The 18,756-nt window shown below is 39.8% G+C and overlaps 1 protein-coding gene and 1 pseudogene across 1 annotated transcript; one reads left to right on the top strand and one right to left on the bottom strand.

Moving 5' to 3' along the window:
- The first annotated feature begins 3,062 nt into the window (after window positions 1-3,062).
- On the top strand, window positions 3,063-8,495 carry LOC103698325 (uncharacterized). Its single transcript, XM_008780320.6, has 6 exons — window positions 3,063-3,881; window positions 3,964-4,123; window positions 4,345-4,527; window positions 4,624-4,707; window positions 7,277-7,358; window positions 7,488-8,495. Exons 1-6 carry the CDS (start codon window positions 3,583-3,585, stop codon window positions 7,925-7,927), a joined length of 1,248 nt encoding a protein of 415 aa, XP_008778542.4. The 5' UTR covers window positions 3,063-3,582; the 3' UTR covers window positions 7,928-8,495.
- A 7,409-nt stretch (window positions 8,496-15,904) lies between these two features.
- Window positions 15,905-18,182, bottom strand: LOC149768146 (pyruvate dehydrogenase E1 component subunit alpha-3, chloroplastic-like; annotated as a pseudogene).
- Window positions 18,183-18,756: the final 574 nt, after the last annotated feature.

Consider the following 18,756-nt stretch of genomic DNA (forward strand, 5'->3'; position numbering starts at 1 on the left):
GTGAGCGGCTTGGGCGGGCATTCGCCATGCTCAACGGGTGCTGCAGGTCGACTCTATTATCATGGAGGGTGACTCGGTCACGGTGATAGGTTGGATCCAGGGGGCCCGAGTGGACTGGGCAGGGACCACCCCCTGCTTCAAGATATTTGGTCGATGGGCAGTGACGAAGTGGCATTTTAGGCCAAGCACGTCTTTAGGAAGGCCAACAGTGCTGCAGACTGGATGACCGCTTATGCGGCCAATCACGCCGGTGGCACTCTCTGGATCCGAAAAGAGGATTTGCCTAGGGCATTCCGTGATATCTATTTTCTGATTTTATTGGGTATGTTCGTACTCGTATAGTTTGACTCACCCGTCTTAGCAAGAAAAAAACAAGAAGAAAAAAAAATTGGCGCATTGAGAGATAGTGCACAATGAACTCGGTCTGTTTGGTGTTGATCACATGTAATATCTGTGTCAATGATTTAGATATGTGAGAATATATGGAACAAAAATCATAAAGGGCGGTCACCAAAAAGATATATATATAGGGCAGGCTTCCTATTTTGCCATGTTTTCTTTAGTGAGCATCTTAAAGAAGAAATCCAAAAGTCATGGATTTCTTCTACTAATGGAGTTGTTAGTTCCATAATTTTTTTAAAAAAAATTGCAGCACGTACTATATAGTCGAGCAATACAATTAAGCAAATTAGTTATTTAGCAAGTCAATACATAGATAAATCAATTCACAAATTCTAAAATATGGTGTTTACCAGTACATAGTATGCGATTAGATGATACACACTTAGCATATTAGTCATTTAGCAACCCAATACACACTTTGAAGCAAATTAATGTACAGTTTTTAAAATATCATATTCATCAATACACGCTATATAACTGGTGATACACACTCGTTGACTTTCTGATATATACTGCAAGTTTATCTGATGCACATCTAGTAGTGATACAATATACACTTTTAGGTAAAACGATATACAGTTTTTAGAATATGCTTTTTATTAGTATATACTATATGGCCATATGATAGTATGATACACATCAAGCAATTAATCATTTTATATTTATTTTTTTAAAAAATTACAAGATTGACGAATTTCGTTAGTAGGAGGAGCTTTATTCTTATTTGACTTATGAGTTTTTCCTTTAAAATATGCGCTAGAGAAAATATGACAAAACATAAGTTCCGCGGCATATGATTTTTGTTCGGATGTATGAGACTAAAGCGTGAGCGATCTGCGTGCACTGACCTTTTTTAGAAGAATACAAGGTTTTTGGGAAAGCTAAAAAGCTCTACTCGGAGTATTTGGTGTTTCTCCGGGTTCTCCAGTGAGCAAGGGATATGCTTCATGAGCAATATTTATGTATGTAATTTTTTGGATAGGATAATTCCACGCTAAATTTTAAGCTATTTTGTACTATGTTTGCAAGGTTTTGCCTGTTATCCATTCAAAGGTGAATCATTCACATTCTCAATAGAGCACACGATGCAAAAGCAATAACAAATGATTCCATCCGAAGGTTTGCACTTTTGATCATATTTTTAAGTATGTGGATTATCTATGAACTAAAAATTATTTCTTTCCTTAAAAATATTTGAAAAATCATGAGAAATTTTAGCATACTAAGTTTTGCTATAAAATGTCTCATTGTGGTTCTCGAACATTTAGCATATAATATTAATGGCTTAATTAATATTTTCAAGGAATATATTATATTTAAACACAATCTGAATCCGAATCAAGTTTAACCAATATACATTTATAATTATATCATCTAATATCTCCCACCTAATTCTCACCTTCTCATAGCAGTGTTTTTTTATTCGAGATTGCATCCTTCCCACCAACCGCTGCTCATCATTGTATCTCTCTGGAGCAAGTAACCCAGAATGATGCATGTTGAACTTAATGACTTTCTCGAAAGAGGAGCAAGACTGAGCAAAGTTTCAATTGGTGCATTGGAGTCCAGTTGGTTAAGATAGTGGGCTCATAAGAAGAAAAAAAAATTGCTCCAAGTGGTGCTAAGAAATGGTACGACTCAAACAATAAATGGAGTTAAATACTTGAATTCAACCATTCCCTCATGCAAGTGGAAAAGACGCAGCGTTTGAGAAAGAAACATAGCTCATTCCTTTGCCAAACATTTAGGAACACTTCCTTAGGCGTCCATATTATGGATCTCATTCTCCTTTATTTTCAAGAAATTTTATTTATTTCCTGTCAACTGCTCTACTCTACAGCATCAGGCTTCCTTTGTTAATGAAATATCTAATGATTTTCTGCGAAGATAACTTGCGTCCAAATCTCCCACAGAGAAGCAAGGAATATCAGTCAATACCGACAATAGATATGCTTTCCAAGATGACATGGGAACCTCCAACAGAAAAAGAACCAACAACAAAAAAAATCTAAAACTGCTAATCAATTGAATTTAATTAATCCTATTAAAACCATGCTCTCCAATGCATCAACTCTACGGCAACATACATGTCTAATTCTGTGAAAATTCGTGCGAGCATGTATTAGTCCAATATCAGTTATTCATTGAGAAAAATTTGGGTACTTATGTAGAACTAAAAAATTTAAAAAATACTTCCCGCTAATATTTTTTTTTGATGAAGTCCTATATTATGATAAATAGTTTAAAGGACCAAAGAACACTGCAGTCTAGTTTATAGAAATTGGCTATGGATTTATCGGGATTTTTGTAATTTGATTTAAATATATTTAAATTTTCAGTCTGACGAGAAGAATCACGTCCGGATGTCATGGTTGCAACAAAAGTCCGTCGGTTACTCAACTTCCGTCGGGGGTCCAACTTGGACTTCGTCGCTCTCTCCGTCCAAATACTTTTCCACCGTCAATCAAAGCGTGTAGCTGGTGCACCCCAAAGGCCCAAACCCGCTCGCGTCAAACCAATCCCCGCCGTCCATTTTGATATGCACGTTACTTACCGCATCGATGTGCGAAAAGGTCCGGGGCGCCCGCTGCACCCGTGTCAGCGAACGGGATAAACAATAACGCGGTACAAATAAACGTGAGAGCCCCTCGATCCCTCTCGTATAAAAGACTCCCTTCCATTCCTCCTCCAAGCCAAGAACCAAACGCACATACCCTTCTTTTACCTTATTCTATATCTCGTCTCTTCTCTTCTTTAGGGTTTGTCTTCTTTTCTCTTATCCTCTCTATTCCTCCGCCAAATTTAGCGAGTTAGAGAGGGGAAGAAGGGGAGAAAGGGTGTCCCTACGGTAATCTAATTAGACGCCTCCACGCCTCTCTCTTGAAATCCTTATCCGAACTCCCCAAATACCGCCAGGCTCGTTTGTCTTCTATCCTCTTCTCGCTTTCTCTATTCCTCCGCCTCTTTCCTCCACAACCGTTTCTTTTCCCTTATAATTTTATCTTTTTGGATGGTGATATTTTTCTCTCTGGATAAAGAGCGGGCCGATTGAGCTGTGGAAAGCCTCGAATCGCTCCGAAGCTCTTCTGCCGTGCGATTCCGACCCTACCGAGGATCGATCTCGGTGGGTTCTTGCAGCTGTTTGTTTTCTTGGGTTATCGATTCCTGATAGATAGATAGATGGCATTGATTCTGGACGCGCTGATTGAGATCTTGAGGAAGCCCACCGTCGGCGACGTGGTCACCGAGCTCGCCTTGTTCGCCGCCCCTCTCTGGATCGCGGTTCTTGTAGGGCTTTTTGTGGGGTGGGCGTGGAGGCCGAGATGGGCGGCGGGTCTCCTAGGCGGGGAGAAGGCCATTCTGGGTGGTCGCCCTGTGACGTCGAGAGTCGATTCTTTGAAGGCTCAGCTGCCAGGCAGCGTCACTTGCTCGGTTTCCGGCAAGAGTTCTGGAAGCGAGGCCAAGATGGTCGCCGTGTGGTAAGTCGTTTTGTCTAGGGTTTCGATCTAATTTCGTACCCATGGGTTTGCCTAGGGTGTTTGATGTTTGTGGATTATCCAGTCCTCCAGATGCGGAAAGTGAGAACTTGGCGGTGACGGAGGAGGATTTGGAGCACCTGTACAAGCTTGTCGAGGTGACCGACGGGGGGCCCGTGTGGCACAAGATGATGGACCGGACCTTGCCGAACATGAGCTATCAGGCATGGCGGAGAGATCCTGAGGTATGCAGCTTCAATTGGGAGTGTGTTAATTGTCTGTTTCTGCTTTAAGTTTGTGGAATCTCGCGCCGGCGCAATTAAGTTGTTTAGATTTTTCTGTGGTAGGAGTTCCCATAGGGGTTATGAATTGGATTCGGGATGTGCTACTTTTTGGTCTAGTATGTGGTCTCGAGTATTTGTAAGCATTTGTTCAGTTGGCTCAGCTTAGCGTTTGTTCATGCTAGACGGGTCCTCCGCAATATCGCAGTAGAACTGTCTTCGAGGATGCAACGCCAGAGATTGTGAGGGACTTCTTCTGGGATGATGAGTTCCGGATCAAGAATGGGTGGGACGACATGCTCCTCTACCACGACACACTAAAGGAATGCCCAACCACGGGGACGATGGTAGTTCACTGGATTCGAAAGGTGTGAGAGCTCTTTCTTGGGATTTCTTTAAATGTTATGAATCTGGCTGTTTTTGTGTTTGCTAATGTTTTTTGTTCTCTCTCTCCTGCTTGGCAGTTTCCATTGTTCTGCAGCAACAGAGAGTACATCATCGGTCGTCGGATATGGGAATCGGGAAGAACATATTACTGTGTGACTAAGGTAAGGAGGAAAATGGACGGTAAAAGTATATCTGCTTTAGTTGTTTTCTATAAATTCATCACATTCGGATGCCTTCGTCTTTTCTTCAAATTTCATCTCTGGAAAGATGAGATGAACTATACGGCTCATGATTAGAGGAACATGTAGGATCATGTTGCTTTTTTGTCCTCCTTTGACAATTGCTTATGTTTAGAATTTCCGAAAAAAAAAAATCTTCTATTTCTTACGTTTCTACAGTGTGTGGTACTTTTTCTTTCTTTTAACTTGATTATTACAATGTGCAGCTATTTTTTTTTACACTGCTCTGTGTTCATAATTCTAATTTATAGGTTCATCTCTGTTTCTTCCAGCGAGATGAAGATTATAGGTAGCCATTGATTGACAGTTGGTTGTATTTTACCAGCAATACATATTTTGATTATTAAGATTGTGTTGGATTCTGACTTGTTGCCTAATAGTTTTTGTCTGTAAGATGATTGCTGTTTGCTGGATTAAACCTCTCATGCTACTCTCTCATATGAACTCATTGTAATTTTGGAAAGATTTTGGAAGATTGCACATCGTTATGGAAACTTATATTGTGTAACCAATAATACAGGTTCCAATTTCCATCAGGGTTCTAATTTTCATGTTAAGCACCTGATTAATGTCAAAGATTTGTTCGTACAAGTTTTGAGCTTTAAGAAGTCATACTTTTGCACATCAAACTGACCAGATGTATATAGGACAGTACTCCTGATTTTAAGGGCGAGGCAAAAAAAAATATCTGTGTTTCTTGCAGTAGAATATGTCCTATTATGAGATTTCCAATCTCCTGCCAAGGTGGTAGTTTGAGATGAAGAAAAATTGGTTATCTAATGAGAATGATGTAAAGGTGCTTAAACATATAGTAAATTAGCAGCAGTTGGGTTAACTAGAGTATGCACTGTTTTTGTTGCTTAGAATGCTATGCAAAATGTGAATATCATCTAAACCCTGAAGAGAATCACTAAATTGCTTATTCTCTAGTCGGCAATTCTAAAATTACTGCTATGTGATTTAATAGTTCCAAATGGTGTCTTGTTCGTAGATGGATAACATGCAAAATTTTCTTTAGGCACATTTGGGAGCTGTTGGGTTCCTAATTTAGTGCGACTGTTTAACATGTAGATAAAGCTGAGTTATTTTAAATGGAAATATTGTTTAACTTCTCCAAAAGTCCGGTTTAAGCAATAATTCCACATCATCATAACCGAAATGAGTTTTGTAGATAATAGGAGGAATTCTTTATTCATGAACCTGGGAAATTAGGTTAATATTAAAAAAAGGTAATACGAGAAAGTGTTGTGAAAATTTCCTGCATGTTCACGGTATGCCAGAGGAAGAGCACCTCTTTTTTTTCCCCTAAAAAATCTTATGTAGTCTACAGTTCAACTATTGAATTATTTGCTTACTTTCCTGAAACTTGTTCAATGGAGACTGGCTTTTCCTTTAGGGTGCTGAGTGCACTAAAACAGCTGTTTTTACTTCTAGCAAGTCCTAGTCAAGTTACTACAAACTGCAAAAATGTGAACTTCGGTGGTTTAATTTATTCGGTTGCCCAGGAGTTGGTGAATCAAATGTTGAACACTAAGAATTTCTCACTATTCTGTTCAGCTCCCCTGTGCTTGCTGTATTGTTAGCATAGACTATAGAGCGAATTAACATTGTTAGATAGTTTTCTTTTTAGCATGTGTTAGATCATTGTAGTTGTGATTAAAAAAATTATTCTATGCTCAAGTATACGTCCAACTGAGCCTTCTCAATCAGCTGTGTTACTGTCTCTTTTATCATCATGATCTTTTTCTCTTTTTTTTTTTTTTTGGTGTTAACAATTTCAAATCTTGCTTAATTAGACTTAAATCCGCAAGCCTTCTATACATCTTCTTTTCTCTATTACTATAGAATTCTCTCTTGATCCTCCATGGTCATGTCTGGAATCCCCCCCCCCCCCCCACCCCTCTCTCGTTATCTAAATAGAAGTTCCTTTCTTCTCCCCAAGTTACACTGCTTTAATTTAGCCTCATGTTTTTTAACTCTTAATCGAGAACATTATATATTCGATACATGTATTGCCCATATATTCTGCTGCTTAAACTTTCTAATTTAGGTCAGACATGTTTCTCGGGCTCCCTTCTTGTCTGATAATTAAAGATAAGAGAATCATTTTATTTATGTTCTAGTATTATCTGGCTGGTATACCTTTTGATGCTTGTGCAACCATATGCCTGTTTTCTTCTCTCTAATTTTTGGCCGTGTGGAGGTGGTGCCAAAAATTGCATATTCATTTGCACTGGAACTTGTTCCCATTGTCCCGCTTGAGATTATTACCATCATTTTGTTATAGTGCTTTATTGGTTCTTTCGTTTTAAATGAAAATAACAACATGATGCAACGTATAAACATTAATCGCCCATGTCTGGCATTTGAATTTGCTTCTAGCGACACCAGATCTCATCTCACTTATATATTCACATATCCTACATACCTTTTTAACTTCTCTGTTGTTATTATCTTTAGAGATATCTGACATCTGGTCTCTGTTTTCCAGGGAGTTCCATGCCTCTCTGTACCTAGACGCGACAAACCCAGGCGTGTCGACTTGTACTACTCCAGCTGGTGCATTCGTGCAGGTTTGACGTCCATTCTTGTACCATTTTTCCCCTTTGTTCCATAAACATATGAACAGACATATGCCTCTCAAAATTCTCTAGAGCCTTTCGAACCACAACAGTATTCATTCTTTTGTTGCTTCTTAACAGTTGAGTCGAGGAGAGGGGATGGCCAGTTGACTGCCTGTGAGGTGCTACTGTTCCATCACGAGGATATGGGCATCCCATGGGAGCTAGCGAAACTGGGTGTCCGGCAGGGGATGTGGGGTTGTGTCAAAAGGATTGAACCTGGCTTCCGAGCCTACCAGATTGCCAGGAGGTCTCACGAGCCACCATCACGGTGCGCCTTCATGGCACAAATCAACACCAAGTTCAGTTCTGATGATCTAATAACATCGGAAGCTGGCACCTGTTCATCCTCAGAAGTGGTAGAAGCAGAGAAACATAAAAATTGGGCAGACAGCATACCCAAGTTTCTTGTAATTGGTGGTGCTGTGGCCCTAGCATGCAGTCTCGACCATGGCCTGTTGACCAAGGCAGTCATTTTTGGAGTGGCCCGGAGGTTTGCAAGACCAGGAAGGAGGTTGTGAGATGGACAGCAAAAGAAAGCATAAGGGATCCATTCAGGCATCCCTGCCAGCCACGTTGCTGGGTGCTTTCGGCTTCATCCAATGGCATCGCCATGAGTAGTTTTGTTAAGTTCTTATAATTTATTGCCAGAAAATGCGACGGGGTTCGTTTATTTCTCATGGAAAAAGGTATCTCGGTGTATACGCTTTTCTCTATAATCCAACCATTGATAGCTGTCCCATGAATAATGGATATACTTTTCATAAGGTAGGGAGCCTGAAACTGATTCATGAAGATGATAATGAATGTAGAAGTTGCGGACTTTAAGGTAGGGATCATCAAAACATCGGCTGATTCAATGTATAGTCTGTTTCTAGTGCTGACTGTCCAGGTGCAGAAGTGGGTTCGCACTTTTGCATATCTAAAATTATCGAAGTCCGCATATTAACTAGAATTGAGATTGATGATAGAAGGTTTGTTATTTAATAGTATAACATGCTTAATGGGTATGTATCTTCATGCCTAAATCCTCCTAAAAAAATTGTAAATAAAGTGAATAAAGAAATAAAATTTGTTCTTTTTTCTTTATGGGTTGCTTGAGAACTGGTCATGTGGAGTAGATAATTCTTTTTTTTTTTGTTGGGTTAAAGGAAAAGGATCCCTTCCAAAATTGTGATTGCATTTTTTATTGCATGCAACTTTCTCTATGTATAATATAAAACTGATATTCTAAGATGCATAATAATTTTGATTGCTTAATTCATTCAACCACTATACTACGAGCATTTCAAAATAAAATATGTGATTTGTTTTCTCTTTCCATCATTTATGGATCATTTCTATCCTATTCATAAATTTTATCATGTTATCAAACTAAGTGAATGATCCACCAGGTTATTGGTATAGATATCCAAGTGCTTGGTATAGATATCCAAATGCCAATTACGTTTTTTATGTGATCAATGTGTAGAAAAAGAGATTGTTTCGGGGAATACCAAAGAAACAATTTGTTTTTTTCAATAAAGAATTCTTCTAACAATGTGGAGTATAATCTTTGTAAAAATGTGCGTAATATATTTTTATGTTTATGAGTCAAACTTTAGCCCACAGAAATCGAAGTACATATTTTATTCAATACAAACTTTTTTTTTTTTTTTGAGGATCAATTGGGATAATGAGAAATGTTTCTCCATATCTGACCAAATCGATCAATTATCTCACAGTATAATAAATTGGTTTAGATCAACTTATTAATAGGATGCGTCCCTATGATATAAAATTTGGTTCCAGACAATGACCCAATTAAAGGAATAACTGAGACCTTAGTATTACTTTTTTTTTTATTGTATTAATATCCATTTTTTTAATAACAATATCTATTAGAAATTAATTTTCTAGCATTTGATTTCTTATTGCCTAAGGATTTATTAGTACACTTGAAGGATAACTTAGAAAATAGAAAGAACAATTTGATATTTGATTTTATGAATCTTGTATAGTTGAGACCAAGAGTGAAAATAATATCGGCAGAAATTGATAAGGTAGCATTTCTATTTACTTCATTAGGAGATCAGTCCTCTTAGAAACCAAAATAGCTTTTCCTTGATATCGAAAATAATGCACGAAAGGATTCTTGAAGAATCATAGGATCTTTTGAAAATAATTATGATGCCTTGCTTTAGGATGTTTCATTTTTTTTATAGAAATATATTTGCTTAGAAAAAGCTCTATAAGATGTTAATCGTAAATAATAAGATTGTTTACGGAGAAAAGCTAATACAAATTTGCATTCAAATACATAAGAATTATTTAGGAATAGTCTTTTATTTTCTGGAGCTTATTATCCTAGGTCGGAACAAGTTAATTCATAAGATCTCCTTTGTTACATCCCCTTGCCATCACACCAGAGGGACATGAGGGCTTTCAACAAAAAGAGGGAAGGGGGTTTTTCTTGCTTTTGGCATAGTCAGCCTCCTAATAGGAGGCCCACATGATAGGCTATTAGATCAATACTAGAGAACGCCTAGATAATTGCATCGATGCACATGGTTTTTAAGGGCTCTCAGCCAAATGGATAGTTCGATATGCTCGTCATGGGTTGTAGGCTGCAACTTGCTTACATAAAGCCGAATTTGCTCATGAGCACCGGTCAGTCATACAACAGTGAATTTGTTTCATGGCCTTGTACACATTGCCTATTGCACTATGGGAGTTGGTCGTGCCTGAAGTAATTACATTGAGCGCAAGGAGGGAGATGCCGATGGTGGGGCTAGTGAGTAGAGTGAAGTAGTAACAAGATAGCCATACTGGATAGTGCGGCTAAATCACCTCTTTTTTCAGGGAGAGTATGTTAATGCTCATGCTTGTATGGTATTTTTGTTTGGCACTGCTTCAACTCAAAAAGAAGCGAGCTACATTTGGACTAAGATTGGATGTGGAAGTTTTCTTTCATTTTTGGATAGTAAAATGAAGTAAAACCAAGCTAATAAATTTATTATCCTAGGTCGGAACAAGTGGGTTTATATGATCGCTTTTTGACATCTCCATGCCGTCACACATGGAGGACATGGGGGTACAAAACAAAAAGAAAAGTGGAAGTGAGGTTTTTCCAATGGGAGTCCCACACGACAGGTTATTAGCTCAACAGTAGATTACCCCCTAATAATTGATTGCTGTGCTTGAGCTGTGAGATTTTCGGGATGAGATTATGGGTACTTGCATAACACTGACATGCGGGCATTGTTTAGATACTCCTCGAGGGTTGGTTTGTAGCCGCTGCAACGCCACTTTGCCTCCATTAGGAAGGCGTTGAATAGGTCCTCGCACTAAAACAATTATTGCAGGTGCCACATAATTAATTAGTCATACAACCTTAGTAAGCCTTCGATGGATATTGTTTGTTACTTCTAAGATATAATTCTCAATGAGGAATGGTAACAACAAATTTTCTTATTCATGGATTTTTTTTTTGGTTCAAATTGGGAAAAGAAGATCAAGGGAGATAATGAAAAATTAATATTTCTAAGGGTTTTATGTTAGGAAATATTCGAAGCAAAATAAATTAGATGGAATAACTAGCTAGTTGCCATCACGTTTAGACAGAGTTTATTTTAGATTATTTGGGGTATTGTCATTATTTTTGTACTAACAAGCTAGTATAAAAGAAGGATAGGATGGTGAATTTACCGCTCCTCTGAGATAAATAAGGACATTCCAACCCTCTTCTATATGTATGTGATCCGCCACTTCATTGGTTGTGTTGTATAAAGCTGAATACAAGATTTTCATATATTATGGAAAGCCTTCCATTGCATTGGAGTCCCACCTAGAAGTAGAATTAGAAAAGAAATTATTATGAAAATTTTATATAATTATAAGGAATAATTATTTTCTTTGAGAATACAATGGTTATTCTGTGGCTATTTATATTTTTAGTTTGAACTAAATTTATGAAATAACTTTTTTTTGTCAGAAGAAAAGGGGGAAGGAGTTAAAGAGGTCCTTATTTGAAGAATAAAGTTATTCTAGTTCCCTTGTGCTGTCATTGTTGTAATGATTGAGGGCCTCGTTCGAGAAAGCTAGCTAAAAGTTGTTGCAATGAAAAGTGCATTGAATTCATCGGTCTAGAGAGCCTGGCATTGTATGAATCGGTACGAGTACAAAAGCAGCAGTTTGGAATCTTTTTAATCTGTGCTATACTCTGCAGGGTTCAAACAAGTCACCCATCATGCGTGCATTAACAGTTTGTATCTGGCCTATTTAACCAGATCATGCAGGGATTACAGTGTGCAATTGAGCTGGACCTTCAACATTTGAAGGATCCAGTTGCCATGGCATATTAATGCAGATGGATTTCTTTTATAAACTAAAATCTTTGGCTGGACAAACTCAGTCTTTTGCCTAGACTCGGTGAGTAGCCTTTCCTGATGCATATATTGAGATATGTATCTGTAGTTCCAATGCTAATGCTCAATTTTTTTTTCACAAGCTTTTGACGAAGGTTCAAGTTGCTTTTGTCCTTATGATGCTCAGAAGTTCTAACTTTTTTTTTATGAAGAAAGTTAGACTAAAAGTTGGAGCACAGTGTTATGCTAAATCCTGAGCTCTAGTGCCACCTCTAATTCTTTTGGTTTCTTTCTACTCATGCTATTTATGAACAGCCAGAGCCAATAAAAATATGATGTTTTTTTTCTGTGGTTTATTAATTTTGGTTGTTCGTGGTGGATATCATGAAACCTAGAGTGAATTCTTTATAGATGGCACTTTTAATCTGTATTATGTGGTACAAAATTCTTTTTTAGTTGCAGATGTGAGTATGGAAAAGATCACACATGAAACATCAATTAAAGAGATGGTAGTATTAATTCTGGTCCAGTAATGCTTAAGGCCAAGTCGCTCACTCTGAGGTAGGACTGGTTTCGCATTCTGGCTGCCAATGACAACCCTACTAATACAACACGAGCAGGGAATCCATGTTGTTTCATACAAGGGAGGCGCTTGATATGATGGGAAACTCAGGAGCGATGTATATATGCTGGACCCCACGACTTTTTTCTTTATATACCGAGTAAATGTAACACCCCTACTATTGTCCATAAGACACTATGGACAGTGGTTTTACGAAGGATTCATCTTCCTTAGCGCAAATCCACCGCCGGATCGTGCAATGGTTGCTTTGAGATCTGTACAGGTAGATGAATATCCAACAACTTTATTATTAGGAAAAATTATAGGCACACCCTCTCGACTTTGGGCCAATCTCAAAGACACTTTCTTGACTTTATAAAGTTTCAAACGAACCCTTCAAATTTCCAAACTAGTTATGTCTTAGAGTAGTGTCATATGAACATCACATGGTAGCGTAAAATTGTACTATGACCAAACTGCCCTTCGTATCATAAAAGGATCCACCATTGCATCGTCCATCGCATAGTAATGTCAAGACCCACCTTTCTTTGAGCGAATCCACTTTGGATAATCCATTGCCTAACACTCTTTTGTTCATCCATCTGCACATATCTTAAAGAAACCAGTGCATGATCAGGATCATCCACCAGCTACATAGATCTCAAAGCAACTACGAGATGGTTTAGATTATTTATTCATCTGCACAAATCTCAAAGAGATTGCATGGATGATCCAGATTATTCATCCTTCTACATAGATCTCGAAGTGATTAGTGGATCATCAGGATTATCCGTACACCATCATAGATCTCAAAGCCTAGATTATTCATCCATCTGCATAAATCTTAAAGCTGAATTTGTGCGAATGGGGAGATAGGGGAGTGCTCCTCCACCCTAGTCGCCGATGATGTTGGCCCCCTCCCTCAATGGGGGAAGGTTTGTGGATAGTTCGAGCCTGAGCAATCGGAGTTTGGTAGGGTGAGAATGGATCGGGATGGTGAGAGAGGTCGAAGCTAAGCCACTCCAGAGATCTCGGGTGGAATTCATAGCCGAATATCGAGATATTAAGAAAATTAGGGAAACATTAGGGTTTGCATAGGTAGGGTGTCTTGGGCTTTGAAGAGGAGAGAGGGATTCATTACAAATAGGGGAGTGGAGCACTGGTGTTACCGGTGTCGTTGCAAGAGGCTCATTGGTGTTGCCATATGTGTTGCTTGCCGGCTGCTAGCAACATAGAGGATGAGAAAGAAGAGACAAAGAGAGGTGATTCGAAAGAAAGGAGATGATGCCCAAATAGATCCCTTGGCAATCGCATGATGATACATATTTTCATTCGCCTGCAAAAATCTCAAAGGGATCAATGGATGATCATGATTATTCATCAACCTGCGCATATCTCTAAGCTAACCATATATTCATTCGTTTACATAGATCTCAAAGCACCATATGGATTATCCAAATATTCATCTGCGTGCATAGATCTCAAAGCGATCAGAGGATGATCAGGATTATTCATCCACGTACACAAGTCTCAAAGAAACTGCATGGATGATTGAATATTCATCCATCTGCACAGATCTCAAAGCGACTAGTAGATGATCAGGATTATTCATCCACTCGCACAGATCTCATAGTGATCGTTTGGATGATCTGGATTATCCATCCACCTACATAGATCTTAAAAAGATATTCTAATCAGCTAAAAGATGGGAAGGGCATTTTCGTTAATTGAAATGGCATGCCAACATCATTTGCTAGTCGGGGAGTCGATGGACTAGTTTGGAATAGTTTGGAACAGTTTGGAAGCTTAAAAGACCCATTTGAAACTTTTTAAATCCGAGGAGATGTCCTCAAGATTGGTCCAAAGTTGAGGGTGTCCCTACAATATTTTCTCGATATCATTCATATAATTTCAAAGATCAGCATCGGACAGCCCTACTATTATCCATATGGTTTAGCATCCATCAATGCTACTATTATCTATGTGACATTGCAAGGATTAGTATCTTAATAAGCACTTGTTTTGAGCAATTCAGTAGAGTTGAACTGAATTTCCTATTAGATTTATGGATTGAGCAGTTTATTTTGGTACGAATCTCAAAGAAGTCTCTATTGTTTTTTCCTTCTGCCTGGCAAGGGTTGCGAATCTGATAGCGTCAGGCTTCATACTGCCTCGACTCGGCATGATGTTTTTAATTAGACTGTAAGTGGGGACTTGGTTAGGTCAACAGATCCGAATCCTGTAATATATTCCTGCATGGATATCCAAGCATGCCCTAAAATAGTACAGAACTATGCCACTTCCAAGCATCTTCAGTAGGTGGTGGAAAATATCACAAGCCAAAACCTTTCAAAGCATGGTACTGAAGTAGGAGATATAGATTGGGGAAATGTATATCCTGGTTATTTTTTTTGATTAATCATCAATAAGCAAGCGATCCTGCCCTTCTTCCAGCAACAATGCATATCCTGCACTACATCAATGTTTAAATTAGCATATGAATTAGATAGTTGTGATTGTGATGAAACGAATATGACTAATTTTAAGGTTATTCCATCCAAATTCTTGTGTCGAATAGCTAACCTGTTATCGAAGCTTCTTGCTAGCCATACCACATCCTTGAATTAAATATGCCATTTCTTTTATTTGAGAGCAGGAGGGGCTGACCCCCACCATTTACGCATACCCATTCCTTTCCACTTGGACCTGAGCCTAGGTCCTTGACAAATTGAACTAAAGCTCACAACACACGGACTTTGGTAATTAAGATCGAATTGATGGCCATCGCCATTCAGAATCGAATTTCCATCCTCAGTGCATGCTGCAAGAGATAATATCATCCAAGCAAGCGCTTGGTGGTAAATATTACCATCTTTAGAGATCGAGCGGTGTGATGGGGAAAGAGACGCCATATGCAGGACTGGATCTACCCTTATCCCAGCCCCCAAATGCATTTATTATAGCAAGTCTAAATGCATACGTATCTTTATAGCTATAAATGCATTGAGGTCCCCAAATGCATTTACCTAAAGAAATTTATTATCTCTTTCCTTATTTTTGCATTGAGGCCCTCCAATACATTTATGTTGGAGCCTTTGAGTTCCCTTGGCCCCCAAATACATTGAGCCACTCTTGATCAGTGCACACAAAGTGGCCTCCAAACCTCCTCAAAAGGGAAAAGAAATCTTCTCATTTTCTAATTTCCTCAACCATATTTCAAGCAAAACTGACTATATTAGTGGTTCCCGAACGCTAAATTATGTCAAGTTTTGGAAATCTACTGATAACTTCTGTGGACTTAAATCACGTAGAATTTATGATATAAAGGACATTTCAATTTCAAAAAAAAATTTGGTCAAGCAGCATCAACATGATATACAATTAGAAGACAAGATTTTCCTCATATAAGTCATTATTAGAAGATAAAATTTCTAATGATAACCCTGATATCACAGTTAATGAAAAAGTGCTTATCACACTCTTTGACGTCTAGAAACAGAACTGATCATCTGTTAAGAAAAATGGAAGTAGAGATGGACAGATGCATCAGAGCTTAAGTGAAAACCAGATGAACGAAAGAGACTGATACAGAAGAGAGAATAAAGGTACAAATTTATTATTATAATTCTCCCAAGATTAGCAGACCAGAGTTCCCAAACAAACTGACCCTAGGGGTGCAAATTTAATTTATTATTGCACTCGAACCCTTAGACCTCAGCAGTGCCCACGGCGAAGCTAGGATCCTCGCACCTATACTTCCCATCAGGGCCAATCCCGAACCCTTTGGGATCAGCAAAAACATTTTCCAGCAGCTGACTTCGAGGTGGGTGAGGGCTTGAATCGGCAAATTCCACAGCATCCTTGACGACATCATTGACCTTTTCCTCGATAGCCTTCAGCTCAGATTCACTCGCTAGATCCTGTTCCAGGATGTGCTTCTTCAACGCCATGATAGGATCTCTCGCGGCATAATGGGCTCTCTCATCTGTCAGAAGAGAACAAAAGCCGAACAAGTGATCTACTGTTTCAACTTGACAGCTTATCCATTGATCAAACCGATGTAGGAATGCGCATAAATATGCATACACATAGCTGAATGACTCCATGTGCACGTTAGCTGAATCATTATATGTTATGGTTAGTTGATGTGTAACTGAATTGAACTAGAGAGGTCCAGTTCATCAACCATGATAATCCATGTATCGTGCAATGATCATGAATGTGTAGTCTCGTAATACATAGGATAGGATGGTCTTCTATGTGTCTTGCCCGGCCATGAATCCTCAACCATGTATGTGGCATGATGCATAGAAAGTTGGTGCATCTTTTGCGCCATAGAGTACGGTAACATTCTGGATAGCCATCATGTCATAGACAACTGTCGCTTATTTAGAGTCTGTATCATATATATAATATCAAGCATAGTATACCATACCGATCCGAACCGGATGGTACGGAGCATACCGTACTGTATAAGTTTAGTATCGGTATTCGGTATGAATAGCGTATTGATACTCGGTAAATCAAAAAATTTCTATACCGTGCCATACCGATACTGTACTAATGTGGCACCGGTATGAAGTCCGATATCGAGACGGCGAATCTTAACATCAAGTGCTTTTGAAATTTTGTAATGAACATTATTTTTCTGATGAGCATTAGCTGTGGAGATAAATAATATGGTGGCAGTGCATGGTACAGCACAATGTATGCACAACATAAAATCCAAGCCCCAAAACCAAATGCGAAAATACCAGAAAACCAAAGCAGGAAAATCATTAGAACATACTCACAGTGCAAATGAAAAGAATCAAATAAGAAAGAAACCTGCTTCAGATGTTTCCTATCCTTTGTCTTTTTTACTTTTCCGTAATTTGGTAGGATGTACTCATGTTCGAGTTATATAATATGAGTAGCTGTTTTCATCAAAAAAAAAAAAAAAAAAAAAAAAGAAAAAAAAAGAAAAGAAAAAAAAAAAAAGTAACGGGGATTGAAAAATAAAGAAATGTGTAACCTTATTAATTAACTCACCAGGGTCCCTGTGATCATCCTCATCCTTATCGTACATGGAGTGTCCCTTGAAGCGGTACGTCTCGCACTCCACAAGCGTGGGCCCTTCACCCCTCCTCGCCCTGGCAATCGCCTCCTTCGCCACCTCCCTCACCTCGAGCACGTCCATCCCATCCACACGCACCCCCGGCATCCCAAAAGCCTGGCCTTTCTTCCAGATCTCCGTTTCCGACGCTGCTCGGAAGTGCGACATCATGAGGGACCACTGATTGTTCTCAACGACAAAAATGACGGGCAGCTTCCAGAGTTGAGCCATGTTCAAGCACTCGAAGAACTGGCCGATGTTGCTGGTCCCATCGCCAAAGAAGACGATGGCCACGTCGAGGCCCTCGGGGCTCGATTCCTTGAGTACGTCATGGCGATACTTGGCACTAAAGGCAGCGCCGGTGGCGATGGGGATGCCCTCTCCGATGAAGCCGAAGCCGCCGAGGAAGTTGCAGGGACGGTAGAACATGTGCATGGAGCCGCCCTGGCCGCGGCAAAGGCCGGTGGTCCGGCCGAAGAGCTCGGCGGTAGGTGCCGACCACGGCATCCCGCTGCGTGAGAAGCTTGATGAAGCCGGCGGCCACGGCCTCCTGGCCGATGTAGAGGGGGACGTAGCCGAACATCTTGCCGAGGTTGTACATCTCGGCGCACATTTTCTCGAAGCGGCGAGCCAGGACCATGTCCTCGTACAGCATCAGCGCTTCATCGCGAGTCACCACCTGAGAAAAAACAGAAAAGTTGGCGTCAGTTCGAACAGATCGACGGAAGGAGTGCCAAAGATCGAATCTTGACATCTTCATAGTTTCAAAGACCAGATTTTTTGGGACGGGAGATTCTGCAAAGATTAGATTTTGAGAGGAGGACCTACTGGGGAATAGTGGGGATGTGGGACTGAGGGGCTTCTGGCCGGTGAGGACAACGGTGGAGATAGCGCGGGGGCCGAGGCGAGAGGCCTTGGAGGAAGCGAAGGAGACCTCGGAGGAGGCGAGGGGGTGGAAAGAAGGGGCTGGGAAGGATGGCGAGAGGAAGGGGGAGGAGGGCTTGTAGGAGGAGAGGGAGAAGGGACGGAGGATGCGGACGGCGGACAAGGCGGCCATTCTTCTTCTTCTTCTTCTTTGGTGAAAACAACAATTCATATAGCTCGAATTTGAGTACATCCTGCCAAGTCAAAAGAAAGCAAAGAAAACAAAAGAGACGGAATTTCTACTGTGGAGGTCCAGCGGAACTCTCCTGAATGCCGTACAACATCGGAAGCGACCCAGTCTACTGCCCTGTTCGCCTCCCGAAAAATGTATACTGCCCAAAACTCATCCATCTCCATAGCCAACCTACGGATCTCCTGAATCAGTGAGTGACCATCTTCGTACCTATCCGCATCCCGGATCTA

The sequence above is a fragment of the Phoenix dactylifera genome, chromosome 3 (assembly GCF_051530095.1).
Source record: "Phoenix dactylifera cultivar Ajwa chromosome 3, Ajwa_hap1_PhDact_Kaust_v1.1, whole genome shotgun sequence".
Lineage (NCBI taxonomy): Eukaryota > Viridiplantae > Streptophyta > Magnoliopsida > Arecales > Arecaceae > Phoenix > Phoenix dactylifera.

Coding starts and splice junctions, on each gene's coding strand:
- LOC103698325 (XM_008780320.6), top strand. CDS start 3,583: ATGGCATTGATTCTGGACGCGCTGATTGAGATCTTGAGGAAGCCCACC. Junction 4,124..4,344: donor CATGGCGGAGAGATCCTGAG/GTATGCAGCTTC, acceptor TGTTCATGCTAG/ACGGGTCCTCCGCAATATCG. Junction 4,708..7,276: donor CATATTACTGTGTGACTAAG/GTAAGGAGGAAA, acceptor TCTGTTTTCCAG/GGAGTTCCATGCCTCTCTGT.